The sequence below is a fragment of the Bombina bombina genome, chromosome 8 (assembly GCF_027579735.1).
Source record: "Bombina bombina isolate aBomBom1 chromosome 8, aBomBom1.pri, whole genome shotgun sequence".
NCBI lineage: Eukaryota > Metazoa > Chordata > Amphibia > Anura > Bombinatoridae > Bombina > Bombina bombina.
The window spans coordinates 111,296,643-111,319,710 of NC_069506.1; the positions used below are offsets into that span (position 1 = coordinate 111,296,643).

Consider the following 23,068-nt stretch of genomic DNA (forward strand, 5'->3'; position numbering starts at 1 on the left):
AAGGAGAACCACAGAGAAAATGAGAGTAATGAATGGGTTAAATCACTCGAATGGCAGTTCAATAATATCCAAGGTAAAGTTGTTGCTTTTATGTATAAGCAAGGTTTTCACGCACTCACACAAGCACTCAATAAAATATGTACAGTCCAAACACACTCTCATATATCCCAAATACGTATCAAAAGTACTTTTCCAGATGACAGGTTAATATACAAAAAAGGCAATCGTATATAGGATTGATACAAAAATAACAAGGTAAGTATTTGTGCGTGGAGAGCGGTACTTAGCTTGTAACCAGGGAGGTTGAGGCAGCGTGGGTATGAGAGAGCTAAAAGGAGCTGACAGGCAGGCAGATTGAGCTCCGGTAACCGCTCAGTGTGAGCGCGACTTCGGCGTCTGTAGTATGAAGTTCCGGTAAGCGTAGTAATCTGGCAGGCTGGTTCCGGTAGGGAGTAAAGGTAGCAACAGAATATGCAGCGCATATAGTAAGGAATGAGCTTAAAGACCTGAAAGACTTAGTAAAGTCTAAGAGCAAAGTTATTTCACAGGAGACAAAGTGAACTGTGAAGGAACAACTTCAATTTTCAGGCCCAGAATGAGGCTAGAATGTTTCCTTAAATAGGAAGGAAGTACTTGTGGTGTGCAAATTTAAAGGTATATCACATGTCCCCCCCCCCTCAGGGAATCACCCCTGGGGATTCCAGATGCGGTTTGAGGGGGTACTTCCTATGGAAAGCCCTGACCAACTGGGGTGAATGAACAGATGAATGAATGAGCCGTAACCTTTCCATTTAATGAGATATTCCAATTTATGTCTATTTATCCTAGAGTCAAGTATGGATTCTACCTTAAATTCCTCCTGGTTATCCACCATTACAGGAGGTGGGGGTGAGTCAGAAGTGCGAACTTTGACAGGATATGGTTTCAACAAAGAGATATGAAAAGATGGATGAATTTTATAATCTGTAGGCAATTTAAGTTTTACCACATTGGAATTGATTACTTGTTCGATTGCGAAAGGACCCAAAAACTGATTAGCAAGTTTTTTGCTTGGAACATGAAGTTTGAGATTCCTAGTTGAAAGGAGTACTAAGTCCCCAATCTTGTAATCAGGGCCTTGTCCATGAGTTAGATCATAATATCTTTTTTGATAGTTTTTTGCTTCCTTCAGATGTAACTTCAGGACATTTAGTCTTTCTTGGAGATTGGATGTAAATTCTGTAGCTACAGGGGAATTTACTGCTTTACTAGAAAGAGATATAGTGTTAGGGTGAAAACCATATGTCGCATGAAAGGGGGAGGTTTTGATAGAGGCGCTTAAAGAATTGTTATATGTGAATTCAGCCATGGGGAGATAAACTGACCAGTCATCTTGAAGATGTGATATATAACAACGTAAGAATTGCTCTATGGTCTGATTCAGTCTCTCTGTTAGTCCATTTGTCTGTGGATGGAAAGCAGTCGTATATCGATGGTCAATCTTTAACAGTTTACATAGAGATATCCAGAAAGAGGATGTAAACTGGGTTCCCCTGTCTGTAACTATGTTGGTCGGTAGTCCATGTAATCTAACTACTTGGTCAAGAAAAACTCTAGCAGTTGTTATAGCTGTGGGTAATCCCTTGAGAGGGATGACATGTGCTAATCTGGTTAAATGATCCACTATTACCATGATTGTGTTATTTTGTTGTGAAAGAGGTAATTCAACAATGAAATCCATTGCTATGGTACTCCATGGTTTATCCGGAATAGGCAGAGGTGTAAGTAAACCAATTGGTCTTTTGTGAACTAATTTGTTTCGAGCACAATTCTCACACCCGGATACATATTCATAGATGTATTTATTCATGCCTGGCCACCAGAAATTACGTCTGGTGAGGTCAATGGTTTTTTGGATTCCCGGATGTCCATAAATGATATCATCATGGGTATGTGAGAGGACTGATGATCTGATACTCTCGGGTACATATAATTGATTGTTATGATAGTATAGGCCGGTTTGAGGGTCTTTGGAACAATACTGGTGAGGTATTGTATCTTCTTTTAAGGCATTATGTACTTCTTGTTCTATAGGTGTGAGGACACCAATGAACTTTTCAGGTGAGATAGTATAATTAGGGGGATCATGGGGTGAAGTTTCTGATATTCTAGATAGAGCATCAGCTTTCGTATTTTGTGGCCTGGTTTGTAGGTGATGATGAAGTTAAAGCGGTCTAAGAATAAAGACCATCTTGCTTGTCTGGCTGTCAAAGTTTTGTTCTTCTTCAAGTATTCAAGGTTCTTATGGTCAGTAAATATTATGAAGGGAAGTTTTGATCCTTCTAAGAGGTGTCTCCATTGTTCTAGAGCACTCTTTATAGCCAGAAGTTCCTTATCACCCACACTATAGTTAACTTCAGCACTAGTTAATGTTCTGGAGAAAAAAGCGATTGGGTGAATTTCACCATCATCACCTTGCTTTTGAGAAAGTACTGCTCCTATGCCAGTGTTTGAGGCATCCACTTCGAGTTGGAATTGAGCTTCGAAATTGGGGAGCAAAAGTATTGGAGCAGTAGTGAATAGTTCTTTAAGAGTATCAAAGGTTTCTTGTGCTTTGTCAGACCACTTGAATTTTTGATTAATACTGGTTAATTGGGTTAGTGGTCTGACTATTGAAGAAATTTTTTTAATAAACTTTCGGTAAAAATTGGCGAAACCAATGAAGCGTTGTAGTGATTTTACAGTGGTGGGAATAGGCCAATCAATAATAGCAGAAATCTTTTCAGGATCCATTTGTATTTTATTAGGAGTGAGTATATAACCTAAGAATTTTATCTTAGAAACATGGAATACGCATTTTTCTAACTTGGCGTATAATTTGTGTTCCTTAAGACGAGTAAGTACCCATCTTACGTGCTTTTCGTGTTCAGAGGGAGTTTTGGAATATATCAAGATGTCATCTAAGTATATGATAACACAAATGTCCATGAGATCATGGAATATTTCATTAATAAAATGCTGAAAGGTTGCGGGAGCATTGCTCAGACCAAACGGCATCACATTATATTGGAAAAGCCCGTAGCGGGTTCTAAAGGCGGTTTTCCATTCATGACCTTCTTTCATACGTATGAGGTTATAAGCCCCCTTAAGGTCAAGTTTGGAATAGATAGTTGCTTCATTCAATCGTTCTAATAATTCAGGTATAAGTGGTAGAGGGTATCTGTTTTTAATAGTTATTTCATTTAAAGCTCTATAATCAATGATAGGTCTTATAGTACCGTCTTTATTACGTACTAGAAACATTCCAGCTGATGCTGGTGATGTTGAATGTGATATAAAACCCTTTCGGAGGTTGTCGTCGAGATAAGAGCGTAAATAAGTTAACTCTTCTTGTGATAATGGGTATATTTTACCGTGAGGTATTTGAGACCCTGGTATTATATCAATAGGGCAGTCAAACTCCCTATGAGGAGGGAGATTTTCTGCTTCTTTTAAGTCAAACACCTCTGCCAGATCCTGATAAATTTCTGGTAGTTCTTTTTCTATGGTAGAGATTAGCTGAAAAGGATAACAGGTATTTAAACAGTATGGTGATTCTAAAGTTAGCTGTGTGCTTGACCAGTCAATGCTGGGATTATGTTTGTTTAGCCAAGAAAATCCTAGAATAAGAGTATGCATATGGATAGTGATTAAATCAAAGGACAGATATTCAGTATGGCCTTTATCAGTAGTCACTAAAAGTGGTATTGTTTGATGTGTAATGGGACCATTTTGTATGTGTGTGCCGTCAATGAGTTTAACAGATACTGGTTGTGCCTTGCAAACAATAGGGATTTTATTTAGTTTAACAAAAGATATATCAATATAATTTCCGGCTGCCCCAGAATCGATCAACGCTTTAGATCGTATGTTTTTCTGATCCCACTGTAAAGAAAGATCAACAGTCAGTTGAGGGTTTTGAGCAAGGAGTAAAATATTATGTTTTATAAGCATCTTACCCTTTTTTTGTCTTAGAAGATTTGGGCAGTTTGAGACGGAATGTTCCTTTTGCCCACAATATAAACAAAGGTTTTCAAATTTACGTCTGGCCTTTTCTTCGGGTGTAAGGGGTCCCCTTATAGCTCCAATTTCCATTGGAGTTTGATTAGATGTACCCTTTTCCGGGGTTGGAGTGTAATGATATGAACGTCGCTGTGTTACATCAAAAGAAGCCCTTTCAGCCTTCCTTTCGCGTAGTCTACGATCCAGAGTTGTGCTCAATTTTATGAGACCGTTTAAAGATTCAGGCATCTCCAAGCGGGACAACTCATCTTTTAAAGATTCAGAAAGTCCCAATCTGAATTGGTTCTTTAAACTTATTTCATTCCACTTAGAATCATCAATCCACATTTGGAACTCAGTGATGTATTCTTCTACGTTCCTTTTTCCTTGTTTCAAAGATCTTAGTTTTGTTTCTGCAGTGATCTGAGTGTGAGAGTCCTCATATAAGGATGTCATTGCTAGAAAAAAATCTTCCAAAGAATCAAGTATTGGATGGTTATTCTCAAAAAATCTATTAGCCCATGAGCGGGGCTCCCCCTGGAGGAAAGAGATAGTGGTGCATACTTTGATTCTTTCAGAATGATAAGTCTTAGGCCTAAGTGAGAAAAGTAAATTACAAGCATTTTTAAAATCTCTATATTCACTTCGTTTACCAGTGAAGGTTTGTGGGTAATTAATATGTGGTTCAGGTGTTTCTAAACTTTTCACAGGTAAACATTCTTTTACTAGTGTTTTAAGTGCCTTGTTTTCTGTTTGTAATTCAGTTAAAGCCCTTGCTAAATATTCCAATTTTTGATTGATATTAGTGATTTAATTCTTTATTTCACTGGGATCCATATTTATATTTAGTGGTATGTCCTATATTTTATAGGCCTGAAAATTCTGTGATATTCACAATCACTTTAAATGGTGAATACAAATCTATGACAAAAATAAAGGTTTTGTTGCTCTTTTCTTATAATAAGCAAGAAGAAATCACTTGTTCAACTTGTTATATAAGGTGAGGCTTTAGTTTAGTAATTGATTTAATATACATGAAATTATATCTTGCAATGACACATAAGGAAATGTGGATAGGCACTGATATAGATATAACAAGGAGAACCACAGAGAAAATGAGAGTAATGAATGGGTTAAATCACTCAAATGGCAGTTCAATAATATCCAAGGTAAAGTTGTTGCTTTTATGTATAAGCAAGGTTTTCACGCACTCACACAAGCACTCAATAAAATATGTACAGTCCAAACACACTCTCATATATCCCAAATACGTATTAAAAGTACTTTTCCAGATGACAGGTTAATATACAAAAAAGGCAATCGTATATAGGATTGATACAAAAATAACAAGGTAAGTATTTGTGCGTGGAGAGCGGTACTTATCTTGTAACCAGGGAGGTTGAGGCAGCGTGGGTATGAGAGAGCTAAAAGGAGCTGACAGGCAGGCATATTGAGCTCCGGTAACCGCTCAGTGTGAGCGCGACTTCGGCGTCTGTAGTATGAAGTTCCGGTAAGCGTAGTAATCTGGCAGGCTGGTTCCGGTAGGGAGTAAAGGTAGCAACAGAATATGCAGCGCATATAGTAAGGAATGAGCTTAAAGACCTGAAAGACTTAGTAAAGTCTAAGAGCAAAGTTATTTCACAGGAGACAAAGTGAACTGTGAAGGAACAACTTCAATTTTCAGGCCCAGAATGAGGCTAGAATGTTTCCTTAAATAGGAAGGAAGTACTTGTGGTGTCCAAATTTAAAGGTATATCACACTGACATGAACTTCGGGAGTTTTCGTTAATTTTCTGTGTTTCTCGTAAATGGGTGCCAATCAGCTAAGTTGTAGTCGGGGCGTTTGTCCGGCACATCAAAAATGTTATTATTATTCTGTTTACAATTACTTTAATATTAAATTGTAATGATATATTATGACTCAACTGTCAGATGTGAAAAAAGTTATATTAGTGATATCCATATTTTGAGGACTACTAACGTTAGGAGCAAGAAATGTGGCATGTAAATTTACTTTATAATGAATTTTTACTTTTTTAACATCTTCGGTTTTTGAGATATAGGGATCCTCATAAATCACACACACCCTTTTCACCCCCCTTAATTAGATTTTCGGGAAATGGTAAAACACGTGTTTATTTTTAAAGGAGAATGTAAATACAAATTTTAACATCTTCGGTTTTTGAGATAAAGGTATCCTCATATGCCCCCCCCCCTTTTCACCCCCTTTAAGTGGATTTTCAGGAAATGGTAAAACAAGTGTTTCTTTATTTTTAAAGGAGAATGTTAATACCAATTTTCCCGACTGTGTAACATCTTTGATTTTTGAGATATAGGTATCCTCCTAAATCACCCCCACATTTCACCCCCTTTGGTGGATTTTTGGGAACTGGTAAAACACATGTTTCTTTATTTTTAAAGGAGAATCTAAATACCAATTTTCATGTCTGTAACATCTTCGGTTTTTGAGATATAGGTAACCTCATTAAAAATTCACCCCCCTTTTTCACCCCCTTAGGGACGTAATTTCCAAAAATCCTTCTTTAGTGGATGCTTACGTCATAAAAACAACGTAACTTCCAAATTTCACATTTCTAGGCTAAACCGTTTGAGCTGGGCATTGATCAGTCAGTCAGTCAGTCAGGACTTCTTCTTTATACTTAGAACATATTCCCCTCTGTGCAGAACATTGGAATGTAAAATATTTACAGTAAATATATAGTTAAAACCTTTATTAAATATGAATATTGCTTTTACATGTTTTCATTTACTTGACTTCAAAGGGCTCCAATTCACTTATATATGTCTATTTATATATATGTACTTACTATATGTATTTATATGTCTTTATTTGTCTGTAAATACATATATGAACACACACACATACATATATTTACATATATATATATATATATATATATATATATTTATTTAGACACCTGAGACCTTATATATTTGAGCCCTTATAACTTTTTTGTGAAATATTTTTTTTAAATAATTTTTAATAGATAGTGTTATTTTGAGTGTAACTATTTTTTATGTGTTTTGTGACACTTTTTTGTTTTGCGAAACAGTTAACCAGAATTCTGATGTTGCGTTATCCCAATGCGCATTAACTTCAATTGTGCTCAAGCGATCGTGTTTACTTTCAACTTGTAATATGAGCGTTACATCTGACACTCGCAAACAACCAGGGATAGGCAAGGTGTCCGTACACGGACACTGGTGTCCGAGACTAGCCCTTGCAGTGTCCGCCACAACCTTAGTATATATTTTCTTTCTGATTAAATAATATGAATGAAAAAAAATATGTAGTGTGAATAAAGTTAGTGGCTTGTCAAGAGACTTCTAGCGATATTGGGTGATAAGTTATGGAATAAATAAAGCCTGAGTAAAATACTGGATGTGTATCTGCGTCAGTATAATAACACCCAGCTCTATACAAAAACACAGTAGTGACACTGGCACATGTGTATAGCCAGACAAGGGCTGGTTATAGGGTCAGTGGTATTTGCATCAGTATAATAACACCCAGCACAATATAATGACACAGGCACATGGGTATAGCCAGAGGAGGGCTGGTTATAGAATCAGTGGTATCTGCATCAGTATAATAACACCCAGCACTATATAATGACACAGTAGTGACACTGGCACACGGGTATAGCCAGAGCAGGGCTAGTTATAGAATCAGTGGTATCTGCATCAGTATAATAACACCCAGCACTATATAATGACACAGTAGTGACACTGGCACATGGGTATAGCCAGAGGAGGGCTGGTTATAGAATCAGGGGTATCTGCATCAGTATATTAACACCCAGCACTATATAATGACACAGTAGTGACACTGGCACATGGGTATAGCCAGAGGAGGGCTGGTTATAGGGTCAGTGGTATCTGCATCAGTATAATAACACCCAGCACTATATAATGACACAGTAGTGACACTGGCACATGGGTATAGCCAGAGGAGGGCTGGTTATAGGATCAGTGGTATCTGCATCAGTATAATAACACCCAGCACTATATAATGACACAGTAGTGACACCGGCTCATGGGTATAGCCAGAGGAGGGCTGGTTATAGAATCAGTGGTATCTGCATCAGTATAATAACACCCAGCACTATATAATGACACAGTAGTGACACTGGCACATGGGTATAGCCAGAGGAGGGCTGGTTATAGAATCAGTGGTATCTGCATCAGTATAATAACACCCAGCACTATATAATGACACAGTAGTGACACTGGCACATGTGTATAGCCAGAGGAGGGCTGGTTATAGGATCAGTGGTATCTGCATCAGTATAATAACACCCAGCACTATATAATGACACAGTAGTGACACTGGCACATGCCTATAGCCAGAGGAGGGCTGGTTATAGAATCAGTGGTATCTGCATCAGTATAATAACACCCAGCACTATATAATGACACAGTAGTGACACTGGCACATGTGTATAGCCAGAGGAGGGCTGGTTATAGAATCAGTGGTATCTGCATCTGTATAATAACACCCAGCTCTATACAAAGACACAGTAGTGACACTGGCACATGGGTATAGCCAGAGGAGGGCTAGTTATAGAATCAGTGGTATCTGCATCAGTATAATAACACCCAGCACTATATAATGACACAGTAGTGACACTGGCTCATGGGTATGGTCAGAGGAGAGCTGGTTATAGACCAGTGGTATCTGCATCAGTATAATAACACCCAGCACTATATAATGACTCAGTAGTGACACTGGCACATGTGTATAGCCAGAGGAAGGCTGGTTATAGGATCAGTGGTATCTGCATCAGTATAATAACACCCAGCACTATATAATGACACAGTAGTGACACTGGCACATGCCTATAGCCAGAGGAGGGCTAGTTATAGAATCAGTGGTATCTGCATCAGTATAATAACACCCAGCACTATATAATGACACAGTAGTGACACTGGCACATGCCTATAGCCAGAGGAGGGCTGGTTATAGGATCAGTGGTATCTGCATCAGTATAATAACACCCAGCACTGTATAATGACACAGTAGTGACACTGGCACATGCCTATAGCCAGAGGAGGGCTGCTTCTAGGATCAGTGGTATCTGCATCAGTGTAATAACACCCAGCACTATATAATGACACAGTAGTGACACTGGCACATGCCTATAGCCAGAGGAGGGCTGGTTATAGGATCAGTGGTATCTGCATCAGTATAATAACACCCAGCACTATATAATGACACAGTAGTGACACTGGCTCATGGGTATAGCCAGAGGAGGGCTGGTTATAGAATCAGTGGTATCTGCATCAGTATAATAACACCCAGCACTATATAATGACACAGTAGTGACACTGGCTCATGGGTATGGTCAGAGGAGGGCTGGTTATAGACCAGTGGTATCTGCATCAGTATAATAACACCAAGCACTATAAAATAATGGTTTTAATTTCAAATGTACCTTGGTGTCCTTCACTAAGGTCCGTACTTTGGAAAATGTCCGCCGTAGCCTTTGTCTGTGCCTATCCCTGCAAACAACCAAGATAAACCTGATATCGCTCACGCATAACTGTCAACGTGCCAGTCGTAATCTGAGCCTAAATAATAAATAAAACTAAATGTTTCTTCTATTAGGTTAGGAGTCTAGATAAAGACATTCATTTTATTACACCCAACAACAACAACAAAAATGTGTAAAAGTAAATTAAAGTTTAGCATATAGTGACTCTAAAATTCATATTTTAGTAGAGTTTTTGGGATACATTTCAACCCCTGATTTATATATATACACAGTACATCTCACTCCCCAGCAAGAAATACAGACAAACTGTTAAAATCCCAGCAACATAGCATCATTGACTTTCTCTTAAATCAGCAATGTTTGAAAATATTTTCCACATTTGTGGGCTAATTTTAAAAACGTATCTGTGCCTCTGACTCTGGCCCTGATATTTAGGGGTGTGCGAATGTTTTGCAACATTCAAAAACTGAAACGAATTTTAACACATTTGTTCATTCATTTTGAATTTTGTATGTTTGTATAACATTCTAACATATGTTTTAATGTAATAGTATTTTGAATGCTTTCTTTAAATGTAATATTCTATTTGAATTTTTCTAATAATTTGATTCGAATTATGCAAAATTTGAATTTGAAAAATTTGAATCAATCTATTTGTAATAGTATTTCTAATGCTCTCTTTAAATGTAATGTTCAAATTATACAATATTCGAAATAGAAACATTGAAATTGATTTATTTGTATCTATTGTGTATCAATTTACTAAATTCCCTACCACATGAACTATTAACTTCTGAATAGTATTTGTTAAATTGAATGTTACATTCGAAATTTCGAATGTGGATATTCGATCCAATTATGAACATTCAAAAACAAATGTAACATTCAAAACTGGAAATAACATTCGATTACTGAATTTTAATTTATTATCAACATTGATTGTCCAAAACGAATGTCCACAGGACTATTCATTCCACCAAACGAATTACACTTTCAGCACATTCGCCCATCCATACTGATATTCAAGATTCTCCAACTTGGAGAGAAATTGCTGTTCAGACTTCACAGAGGCTGAATTCACTGAATATTCAAATGAAAAAGGGCAGAACTCTCCAGCACTGCAAAATCTCTCTCATTTCTATATATAAAGGATAGACAAGCCCAGTGCAATACAGCACTGCGTGATAGGAGAGTTTGTTGCACCTCTGTTTTACTTTAACAAATTAGGATCTTACTTTGTATATTTCTGTTTATATATACAAATTACATTACACCATGTATTTGCTGCATTGCAAACTAAAACTGACATTTTCAGAAAGTGGGATGGAGAGGGCAATTCCCTGGGCTGAACAGATGAGTTCTCAGGGTATATCTGAAGCTCTCTCACCAGTCTTGTGAAATTTTCTAAGCATTTTAAACAAGCTGGTCTCGCTGATTTGTCTCGACAGCTGTATGCAGGTGAAGTTTGCTCAAAATTCCCAATATACTTATTTTAACAAACAGAAAAGTAATATATAATAAAATATAGACAAAAGCAGGTCAAATTGTAGTGAAAACATTTCAGTTTAATTTGTATCTGATGCAAACAGAGCCTTTACATCAGCCCCAGGGTTTCTCCAGTTACCTTCTCTTTCCCATATGAACTTTTCTATACCAGAGAGCTTCATTACTTTCTATGGAAGGCATCTCTCTGGGATTCCCATGTGTCTTAGAAAATTCAGTGTGTTCTGTCTCTGTAAAGTCTGCTATATAATCAGAATTTGTAAACTCACAATCCTAAATACACTGCACTACACAAAATCTACACAAAATAAAATACAAAATAGAAAGTGCAAAGTTTAAATGTAATAAAATGTAATCTGAAGTGTAAAGTGATATAAAATAGAAAGCACAAAGTGTAAATGCAACATGACTATCATGTCATGCAGTGCTATATTGCTCTGGGCTTCTCTCTCCTTCACATACAGGAATGCATGGAACGCCCCTTGGAGAAGTAAAGTAAAATCTGCCTTTTGAAAATTTCACTAGAGATCTCACAGTGCTGAAGGATCATTTTAGAATAACTCACCTGAGCAGGAGGTTTTGAATATTAGGGCCCCTATCTTATCAGTTAATTAATATGAGGTGCAATTATCACTTCACCTGACTTATGACAGAAAGCATCACATATACAGTATATATATATATATATATATATATATATATATATATATATATATATATATATATATATATATATATATATATATACATATATATACACATCACTAAAGGGAAAGAGATAAAAGTTGGGGGTACATAGGCGAAGAGCCATTTTCTAGGAGATCTAAAGCCACCCAGATGACCCTGTGACTTAGTGCTGTTTGAAAGAGGATGTAGTAAATATATAAAAGATACAGCCAACACACATTTTTATTTCATATACATTTTGATCATGAAATGTTGACTACTGTATATGAGATGACCAAGCCTATTTAAAAGTCCACTCAATAAGTGCATAATAAAAAGACAATGCAAAAACACCTACACTGAATTTCAAATAATACAAATTTTACAAATTAATTTTTTCTCTCAAATTCCGGCCTCCTGTATCATGTGACAGATATCAGCCAATCACAGACTAGTATACGTATACCCTGTGAGCTTGTGCGCATGCTCAGTAGGATTTTGTTCCCCAGAAAGTATGTATATAAAAAGACTGTGCAAAATTTGATAATTGAAGTAAATTGGAAAGTGTCTTAAAACTGCTGCTATTTCTGTGTCATAAAGTTTATTTTGACTTGAGTGTCCCTTTAATTGATACAATAGAACAGAAATGACATGTTGTTCCTCGCCTGGTTGCATAGAATCTTCACTGACTAGTTTCTTTTCTCTAGGAAGCTTGCCTTTGATTGTAATTGGTGTAATCCTGCTGACTGCCTCTGCTGGAATCATTCTGATGATGGTTATACAGATGAATAAGAAAAAGAAGAACACAAGGTTTGAACGTAAGTAACATTTTTATGCATGTGGCAAAACAACATGGAAGCCCTTAAAGGGACACTGAACCCAAATTTTTTCTTTTGTAATTCAGATAGAGCATGCAATTTTAAGCAACTTTCTAATTTACTCCTATTATCAATTTTTCTTCGTTCTCTTGCTATCATTATTTGAAAAAGAAGGCATCTAAGCTTTTTTTTGGTTTCAGAACTCTGGACAGCACTTTTTTATTGGTGGATGAATTTATCCACCAATCAGCAAGGACAACCAAGGTTGTTCACCAAAAATGGGCCGGCATCTAAACTTACATTCTTGCATTTCAAATAAAGATACCAAGAGAATGAAGAAAATATAATAATAGGAGTAAACTAGAAAGTTGCTTAAAATTTCATGCTCTATCTGAATCACAAAAGAAATATTTTGGGTACAGTGTGCCTTTAATAAGAGCTGGACTCTCTCTTCCATCTCCAACGGGATTTTTTTTTTATTTCTGATGCCTCTTGCTATGTTTTGAGGTTTATGTTTCAACAGAAGAAACAGCTATTGCAAATTATAAATTAAAAGTAAAGGAGCTGTTGGTAAACACATTAAAGGGACATGAAACCCAAAATTTTTCTTTCATGATTTAAGTAGAGCATACAACTTTCTAGTTTACTTCTATTATCAAATTTGCTTCATTCTCTTGGTATCATTTGTTGAAGGAACAGCAAAGCACTACTGGTTTCTAACTGAACACATGTGAAACAATGACAATAGGTGTATATATATATATATTTATATTTATATATATATATATATATATATATATGCAGCCACCAATCAGCATGTAGAACCTGAGTTTCACGTCCCTTTAATATACTCCAGCAGTTAAAATAGATCATTGGAAACATGTTTGAAGGGAGAACATTTTATTATACACTGTCCCTTTAACAAAGTTTATTTCTGTTTCCAGTGCTATTCTTTGCCGTTTATTTTTACTTTGTAATAGACAAGGAAACACGTGCCACAAAAACCCCAGTAGGAGTGCTTCAGGAACCTGTAGAGAAATTCATGGGACATTACGTATTGATGATTTATTTTCTGGTTCCTCTTTCTATATCTGGACTGGCATGAATACAAATCTTCATTTTTTTTAATGTATAATGATTTATCTATGTACTGTATTGTATAAAAAATTTATATATATATATATAGTAAGTGTAATATTAAAATGAAACAATTTTTTTAGATACTTTAATACTAAAAACAGTCGCCTAGAGTTTTGTCAGTAAAGACCTGCAGGGCTAACAAGCCTTTTTTTTCCAGCGCACACTTTAAACAACGCTGGTATTACAAGTTTTCTGAATGGCTGCGTTAGCCTCAGAAAAGCGATCGTTGAGCAAATTTAGCTCCACTTCTACCTGTAATACCAGCGTTGCTTACGGTAGCGGGAAGCTGGCTAAAACGTGCTTGTGCACGATTTCCCCATAGGAAACAATGGGGCTGAGACGGCTTGAAAAAACCTAACACCTTTAAAAAGCAGCGTCCAGCTTCTAACGCAGCCCCATTGTTTCCTATGGGAAAACACTTTCTAAGTCTACACTTAACACCCTAACATGAACCCCGAGTCTAAACACCCCTAACCTTACACTTATTAACCCCTAATCTGCCGCCCCCAACATCGTCACCACCTGCATTATACTATTAACCCCTAATCTGCGCTCCGGACACCGGCGCCACCTACATTATCCCTATGAACCCCTAATCTGCTGCCCCCAACATCGCCAAACCCTACATTATATTTATTAACCCCTAATCTGCTGCCCCCAACGTCGCCGCCACCTACCTACAATTATTAACCCCTAATCTGCCAACCGACATCGCCGCCACTTTAATAAATGTATTAACCCCTAAACCGCCACACTCCCACCTCGCAAACACAATAGTAAATTTTATTAACCTCTAATCTGCCCCCCCACATTGCCGCCACCTACCTACAATTATTAACCCCTAATCTTCCAACCCCAACGTCACCGCTACTATAATAAAGTTATTAACCCCTAAACCTAAGTCTAACCCTAACACCCCCTAACTGAAATCTATTTTTAATAAATCTAGATAAAATTACTATAATTAAATAAATTAATCCTATTTAAAACTAAATACTTAGCTATAAAATAAACCCTAAGATAGCTACAATATAACTAATAGTTACATTGTAGCTATTTTAGGATTTATATTTATTTTACAGGCAACTTTGTATTTATTTTAACTAGGTACAATAGCTATTAAATAGTTAATAACTATTTAATAGCCACCTAGTTAAAATAACTACAAAATTACCTGTAAAATAAATCCTAACCTAAGTTACAAATACACATAACACTATACTATCAATAAATTAATTAAATAAATTAACTACAATTATCTAAAATACAATAAAATTAAACTAAACTATATTACAAAAAAAACAAACACTAAATTACAAAAAATAAAAAAATATTACAAGAAGGTTAATCTAATTACACCTAATCTAAGCCCCCTAATAAAATAAAAAAGTCCCCCAAAATAATACAATTCCCTACCCTAAACTAAATTACAAAGTAATCAGCTCTTTTACCAGCCCTTAAAAGGGCTTTTTGCGACGCATTGCCCCAAAGTAATCAGCTCTTTTACCTGTAAAAAAAATAAATACAATACCCCCCCCAAAATTACATCCCACCACCCACACACTCCTACTCTAAAACCCACCCGATCCCCCCTTAAAAAAACCTAACACTACCCCATTGAAGATCACACTACCTTGAGCCGTGTTCACCCAGCCGAGCACCAATAGGCCAGAAGAGGACATCCGGACCGGCAGAAGTCTTCATCCTATCCGGTCAGAAGAGGACATCCAGCCAATCAGAATTTGAGGGACGCCATCTTGGATGACGTCATTTAAAGGAACCTTCATTCTTCGTTAGGACTTCAATTGAAGAGGATGGCTCCGCGTCAGCTGGATAGAAGATGGCTCCGCTCCGGAAGGATGAAGATAGAAGATGCCGCCTGGATGAAGTTGTCTGCCGGTCTGGATGTCCTCTTCTGTCCGGATAGGATGAAGACTTCTGCCGGTCCGGATGTCCTCTTCTGGCCCATCGGTGCCCGGCTGGGTGAACACGGCTCAAGGTAGTGTGATCTTCAATGGGGTAGTGTTAGGTTTTTTTAAGGGGGGATAGGGTGGGTTTTAGAGTAGGGGTGTGTGGGTGGTGGGTTGTAATGTTGGGGGGTATTGTATTTCTTTTTTTTACAGGTAAAAGAGCTGATTACTTTGGGGCAATGCCCCGCAAAAAGCCCTTTTAAGGGCTGGTAAAAGAGCTGATTACTTTGTAATTTAGTTTAGGGTAGGGAATTTTATTATTTTAGGGGGCTTTTTATTTTATTAGGGGGCTTAGATTAGGTGTAATTAGATTAAACTTCTTGTAATATTTTTTGATTTTTTGTAATTTAGTGTTTGTTTTTTGTAATATAGTTTAGTTTATTTAATTGTATTTTATTTTAGATAATTGTAGTTTATTTAATTAATTTATTGATAGTATAGTGTTAGGTGTATTTGTAACTTAGGTTAGGATTTATTTTACAGGTAATTTTGTAGTTATTTTAACTAGGTAGCTATTAAATAGTTATTAACTATTTAATAGTTATTGTACCTAGTTAAAATAAATACAAAGTTGCCTGTAAAATAAATATAAATCCTAAAATAGCTACATCGTAACTATTAGTTATATTGTAGCTATCTTAGGGTTTATCTTATAGGTAAGTATTTAGTTTTAAATAGGAATAATTTATTTAATTATAGTAATTTTATCTAGATTTATTTAAATTATATTTAAGTTAGGGGGGTGTTAGGATTAGGGTTAGACTTAGGTTTAGGGGTTAATAACTTTATTATAGTAGCGGCGACATTGGGGTCGGCAGATTAGGGGTTAATAATTGTAGGTAGGTGGCGGCGACGTTGGGGACGGCAGATTAGGGGTTAATAAAATTGACTATAGTGTTTGTGAGGCTGGAGTGCAGCGGTTTAGGGGTTAATACATTTATTATAGTGGCGGCGATGTCCGGTCGGCAGATTAGGGGTTAATAATTGTAGGTAGGTGGCGGCGACGTTGGGGGAGGCAGATTTGGAGTTAAGAAATATAATGTAGGTGTCGGCGATGTTAGGGGCAGCAGATTAGGGGTTCATAGGTATAATGTAGGTGGCGGCGATGTACGGTCGGCAGATTAGGGGTTACATTTTTTTATTTAAGTGTGTGCGATGTGGGGGGCCTCGGTTTAGGGGTTAATAGGTAGTTTATGGGTGTTAGTGTACTTTTTAGCACTTTATTTAAGAGTTTTATGTTCCGGCGTTAGCCCATAAAACTCTTAATTACTGACTTTTAAATGCGGTAGAAGTCTTGCCAGGAGAGGGTCTACCGCTCACTTCTTCCAAGACTTTTAATACCAGCATTAGGCAAATCCCATTAAAAAGATAGGATACGCAATTGACGTAAGGGGATTTGCGGTAGCCTCCAGTCGCGGAAGAAAAGTGAGCGGTGAGCCTCTACCTGTCAGACTTGTAATACCAGCGTTAGGTAAAAAGCAGCGTTGGGACCTCTCAATGCTGCTTTTTAAAGCTAACGCAGAACTCGTAATCTAGCAGAGTATGAGGTAGTAATAAAGCACCAATATCAATATTTAAAAGTTGTGCCATATATCACCGAAAATGTAGATTAAAACTAATTTAATATCTACTAAATATACAAACAACTTAAAGTGATTGTAAAGTTGAATGATTTAAAGCCCAGTATCTAAAAATAATCTTAAAAACAGGGGCACTTTAAGTAATTAAACTTTACAATGACGCTTCTTTTTTTAATTACTTACCATTTCCTTACGCTGAGGAATCCAGCTTCCACCAATTGTTGCGTGCCTCATTAGCTGGACGCCTAAAAGGGGCACGCAATAATTGGAGGAAGCCAGATTCGTCATCGATATGCTCAATACAGAAGGAGATGCGGGCCGAGAATCGGTGGTATATTTACCGTAAATAAATGGTAAATATTTTTTTTAAAAAGAAGCATCTTTGTAAAGTTTAATGACTTAAAGTGCCCCTGTTTTTAAGAGTATTTCTAGATACTGGGGTTAAAATGATTAAACTTTACAACCACTTTTTGTTCAAGGATAAACAATCAAAATATGGAGAACATAAATATAAAACACAGAAAAGTCCACAGTTCATATCCAAGTATGACGATCGTCTGGGGTTGCTGTGTTCCTTGTTCAGAGAGGAATTGCCTGGTATTTCGGCGCTGGACTGACCGTAATAGGCGGGATCAGACTGATATACTACAGGAAAGTTCTTCTCTGTGAAAAGCATTACTGGGCTAAAAGAAGCTGCACCTAGGTGGTAAATCGCCATAGAACAGGCTAACAATGGTATTGAGCCAGTTGTTCATTCCTGTGAGTGTGCTTCTCTCTGTGTGTATTTAGTCTCCCTATGGGAAAAAGGGGAAACCAGACGTGGACTCCTTGCTCAGTTTGCTTAGAGGAATATGGCTACACCTCACTGACGAGGCTCAATGATGGCCGAAACGATCGTCTGGGGTTGCTGTGTTCCTTGTTCAGAGAGGAATTGCCTGGTATTTCGGCGCTGGACTGACCGTAATAGGCGGGATCAGACTGATATACTACAGGAAAGTTCTTCTCTGTGAAAAGCATTACTGGGCTAAAAGAAGCTGCACCCAGGTGGTAAATCGCCATAGAACAGGCTAACAATAGTATTGAGCCAGTTATTCGTTCCTGTGAGTGTGCTTCTCTCAGTGTGTATCAAATCCAAGCATGATTTGGTCAAAGTAAAATGAAATAGGGTGCCTCCTATGTACACAATGGCCATGGAACAAGTCTGTGTGTCTTGAAAGTGCTTTCTGGAATGACACCTATAAAAACACAAAGAAAGAAAAAATTCTGCCTTCTGAGAATGAAAGAAAGGGGGCTCTTTCACTCTCAGACTGCACAATTTGTTTTGCAGGGCTCAAACGTAATGTAATGGAGTATCTCTGATATCCCTATACAAGGACACACAGCATAATCATGGTAAGCTATGACTGCTAGCCCACAACGTTTAGCTCTGGTCTTTTCAAAATAAGATAGACCCATAACCCTCCGCTCTAACCATGCTGGCACAATCAAACTCTCTAACCCTTAAGACACCAGTCCTTATTTTTCTAAGAATGTGCTGAGTGGATGTGGCTTTTAAGCATTTCAAAGGTATCTCTCTGCTTTATAAGAGGCAACCCACTTCCTCTATAGCCAATAATGATATAGACCAACAAGTTGCTTTCTAGCTATAAAGAAACAACAACAAAAAAGAGAATGACAATATGACTGTTACATTACAATATCCCTATGGGCTATGAGTTAAGTCTGAGAGTTCTACTTTTTCAACACGTTATGTAGTGTGATCATAGTGTTAGAAAAGTATCAAAGTATGTTTACACAGTACTGAACAACTTGGCTTCTAATATTGCGGCCACACTGTAACAAACATGTTATTAATATAGAGCATGTTTGGTACAGTGAGGTTACACTATTAGAAGTAAAACACGGTCAGTACAGTTTGACCTTATAGTGACTATAAAAATTACAATAATAAAAAAACTGTCAATTACATAAATCATCTTTTACATAGTGCAAAGCTTAAAAAACACACTTTGATAAAATGAAAAAGCCACGGCTATGGTCTTCTATGGGATATTAATATCCCGGACATTAAATCTTCTTCCTAAACAGAAATTAACACGTTTATTTAACGCACGAAAAGACTTAAAATACATATTTTAGTATTTAACAGTACAATATATGCATATAATAAACTACATGTACAATATGTCCACAAGACCCCTGCTCCTATAGGTTTCTTCATACTCTCAGAGTATGATTGGTCACATACAATAAGAATCAACTTGCAGTAGCAAATTCAGTTAACTAAACTAAACCAAACTAAAAAGCGGAGTGAGAGAGGTTGGGGAGTTAATAGGCTCTCACTCCACTTTTTAGTTTGGCAGGAATCTAGCTTGAAACACTTTCACCTACGTGTGTTTTTTTCCCCCCGCACCTTTTAAACAACGCTGGTATTTAGAGTTCTCTGAAGGGCTGCGTTAGGCTCCAAAAAGGGAGCGTAGAGCATAATTTACCGCCACTTCAACTCTAAATACCAGCGTTGCTTACGGACGCGACCAGCTTCAAAAACATGCTCGTGCACGATATCCCCATAGGAAACAATGGGGCAGTTTGAACTGAAAAAAAAAACTAACACCTGCAAAAAAGCAGCGTTCAGCTCCTAACGCAGCCCCATTGTTTCCTATGGGGAAAAACTTCCTAAGTCTGCACCTAACATGTACCCCGAGTCTAAACACCCCTAACCTTACACTTATTAACATCTAATCTGCCGCACCCGCTATCGCTGACCGCTGCATTTTATTATTAACCCCTAATCTGCTGCTCCGTACACTGCCACAACCTACATTATAGCTATGTACCCCTAATCTGCTGCCCCTAACATCGCCAACCCATATATTATATTTATTAACAGTCGGCAGATTAGGGGTTAATAAGTGTAGTTAGGTAGCGGCAATGTTGGGGGGGCAGATTAGGGGTTAGTAAATATTATGTAGGTGTCGCGATGTTAGGGGCAGCAGATTAGGGGTACATAGAGATAATGTATTTTGCGGCGGTGTGCGGTTGGCAGATTAGGGGTTAAAAAAATTTATTAGAGTGGCGGCGATGTGGGGGGACCTCGGTTTAGGGGTACATAGGTAGTTTATGGGTGTTAGTGTACTTTAGAGCACAGTAGTTAAGAGCTTTATAAACCGGAGTTAGCCCATAAAGCTTTTAACTCCTGACTTTTTTCTGCGGCTGGAGTCTTGTAGTTAGAGTTCTAATGCTCACTTCAGCCAAGACTCTAAATAGCGGCGTTAGAAAGATCCTATGGAAAAGATAGGATACGCAATTGACGTAAGGGGATCTGCGGCATGGAAAAGTCGCGGCTGGAAAGTGAGCGTTAGACCCTTTCCTGACTGACTCTAAATACCAGCGGGTGGCCAAAACCAGCGTTAGGACCCCTTAACGCTGGTTTGGACGGCTAACGCAGAACTCTAAATCTAGGCGTTTAATCACATATATACTCTAGTTTGTGGCATTTATCCTTGTAGCCTAAATTAATACAAAAAGATATTTGAATACTTGGTGGTTGCTGTATTGTTATAATGGTATAAGGTGGATATATATCCAAATTACTCTCGACACCACTCGCTTAACTCTTATATGTTCAAGCCACGTAGTGATAAAAACCAAGATACTTAGAGTTCCGCATATGTATTATGCTTATATTGTTAGATACATTTCACTTTAACGGATGCTTTTACTAGTAATACATTTGAATGCACAGAAAGAGGGACACCATATTTATTAGATAATATCGGCATGAATTGAAAACCAATAAGAGGACAAGATAACAAATGGGCTTCTTTCCCATGCAGGTGCATATATAGAATCCACATACCGCCTACTCATAGTTAATATGGGTTATATCTCAGTATAACAGCTGTGGCGCTAAACGAAATAGGGTCTATTTAAAGGACCAGTCAACACAGTAGATTTGCATAATCAACAAATGCAAGATAATGATACAATGCAATAGCACTTAGTCTGACAATTTTAAAAGTTATGTCTTTTTCCACTCCCCTTGTACCATGTGACAGCCACCAGCCAATCACAAATGCATACACGTACCATGTGACAGCCATCAGCCATTCACAAATGCATACACACTTATTCTTGCACATGGTCAGTAGGAGCTGGTGACTCAAAAAGTTTTGTTAATGGAAGTAAATTGGAAAGTTGTTTAAGTTGTTTAAAACAGCATGCTCTATCTGATCATGAATGTTTAATTTTGATTGAGTGTCCCTTTAAAGGGACATTAAACACTAAATACATGCTAGATAGAATGATGCATTGAAAGAAAATCTTAGTCCATGAGTAACATGTAGATGTATTTTTTAAAGTTTCATTACTTGTTTAAAAAGTGACAAAATAAGTGTAAAGTTTTAGTGTCTATAAAACACTTGTGTTACCTTCTCTGCTGTGGCCAATTAGGGTCAGTTATAAATAGGTCACTAGAGTGTGCAGCCAATGGTTGTGCTGGATTTAACAGTGTTCTGCACTTCCATTTCTAACAGGAACTGAAAAGCTCACAATTTCAGAATGGAATTACAGGCAAAGAGGACAAAATAAATAATGAAAGTATATTGCAGAGTTGTTTTATATATACAATTTATCATTTTATATTACCATCTCAAAGTGTTTAATGTCCCTTTAAGGATACAGACCTACCAGAGTACATCAGTATATTTTAGTCAACTGGATTTAATATATAGTTATATCTACAAGAGGAATAAGTCTAAAAACTAAAAACTAAAACTATCTATGGGGCCTAGTTATCAAGCCGTCAACCTCAAATACGCTGGAATTCCGCATCGTATTTGTGGCGAGGCTGATACGCCTTAGTTATCAAAGGCTCGAGACCGGCAAAAGTAGAATTTTGTGACGTAAGCATCGATCCGCCGGACTCAGTCCGACACAGATCGATTCTTACGTCACTCCAGATGTTCCGCACAAGTGCGGCACATTCTCACTACTTTTGCTAGTTATCAAAAAACTAGCAGGTACGCTCGGCACTTTTACGGCCCAGCGTACCTGGTTTTCAATCCGCCACCCCTGGAGGCGGCGGATCCCATAGGAATCAATGGGAGTCTGACCATAGCGAAAGTACAAGTTCGCTGCTGACAGACATCCCATTGATTTCTATGGGAGATGTCTGCACCTAACACCCTAACATGTACCCCGAGTCTAAACACCACTAATCTGTCCCCCCCTACACCGCCGCAACTAAATAAAGTTATTACCCCCTAAACCGCCACTCCCGGAGCCCACCGCAAGCTACTCTATACATATTAACCCCTAAACCGCCACTCCCGGAGCCCACCGCAACTATAATAAATGTATTAACCCCTAAACCGCCGCTCCCTGAACCCGCCGCAACCTATATTAAATGTATTAACCCCTAATCTGCCCCCCCTACACCGTTGCCACCTATAATAAATTTATTAACCCCTATCCTGCCCCCCTACACCATCGCCACCTATAATAAATTTATTAACCCCTATCCTGCCCCCACTACGCCGCCGCCACTGTAATAAAATTATTAACCCCTAAACCTAAGTCTAACCCTAACGCCCCCCTAACTTAAATATTAATTAAATAAATCTAAATAAATTAACTCTTATTAACTAAATGAATCCTATTTAAAACTAAATACTTACCTTTAAAATAAACCCTAATATAGCTACAATATAAATAATAATTATATTCTAGCTATCCTAGATTCAAGTTCAATCCGATTGGCTGATCCAATCAGCCAATCAGATTGAGCTCGCATTCTATTGGCTGATCGGAACAGCCAATAGAATGCGAGCTCAATCTGATTGGATGATTCCATC

General features: G+C 37.5%; 1 protein-coding gene across 1 annotated transcript in view; it reads left to right on the forward strand.

Moving 5' to 3' along the window:
• The window catches only part of TNFRSF4 (TNF receptor superfamily member 4), a 68,899-nt gene that overhangs the window by 25,985 nt on the left and 19,846 nt on the right, over positions 1-23,068 (forward strand). Inside the window, exon 5 of the mRNA XM_053689891.1 lies at positions 12,413-12,523. Coding sequence (XP_053545866.1) covers positions 12,413-12,523 — 111 coding nt within the window. The remainder of the gene's footprint in view (positions 1-12,412; positions 12,524-23,068) is intronic.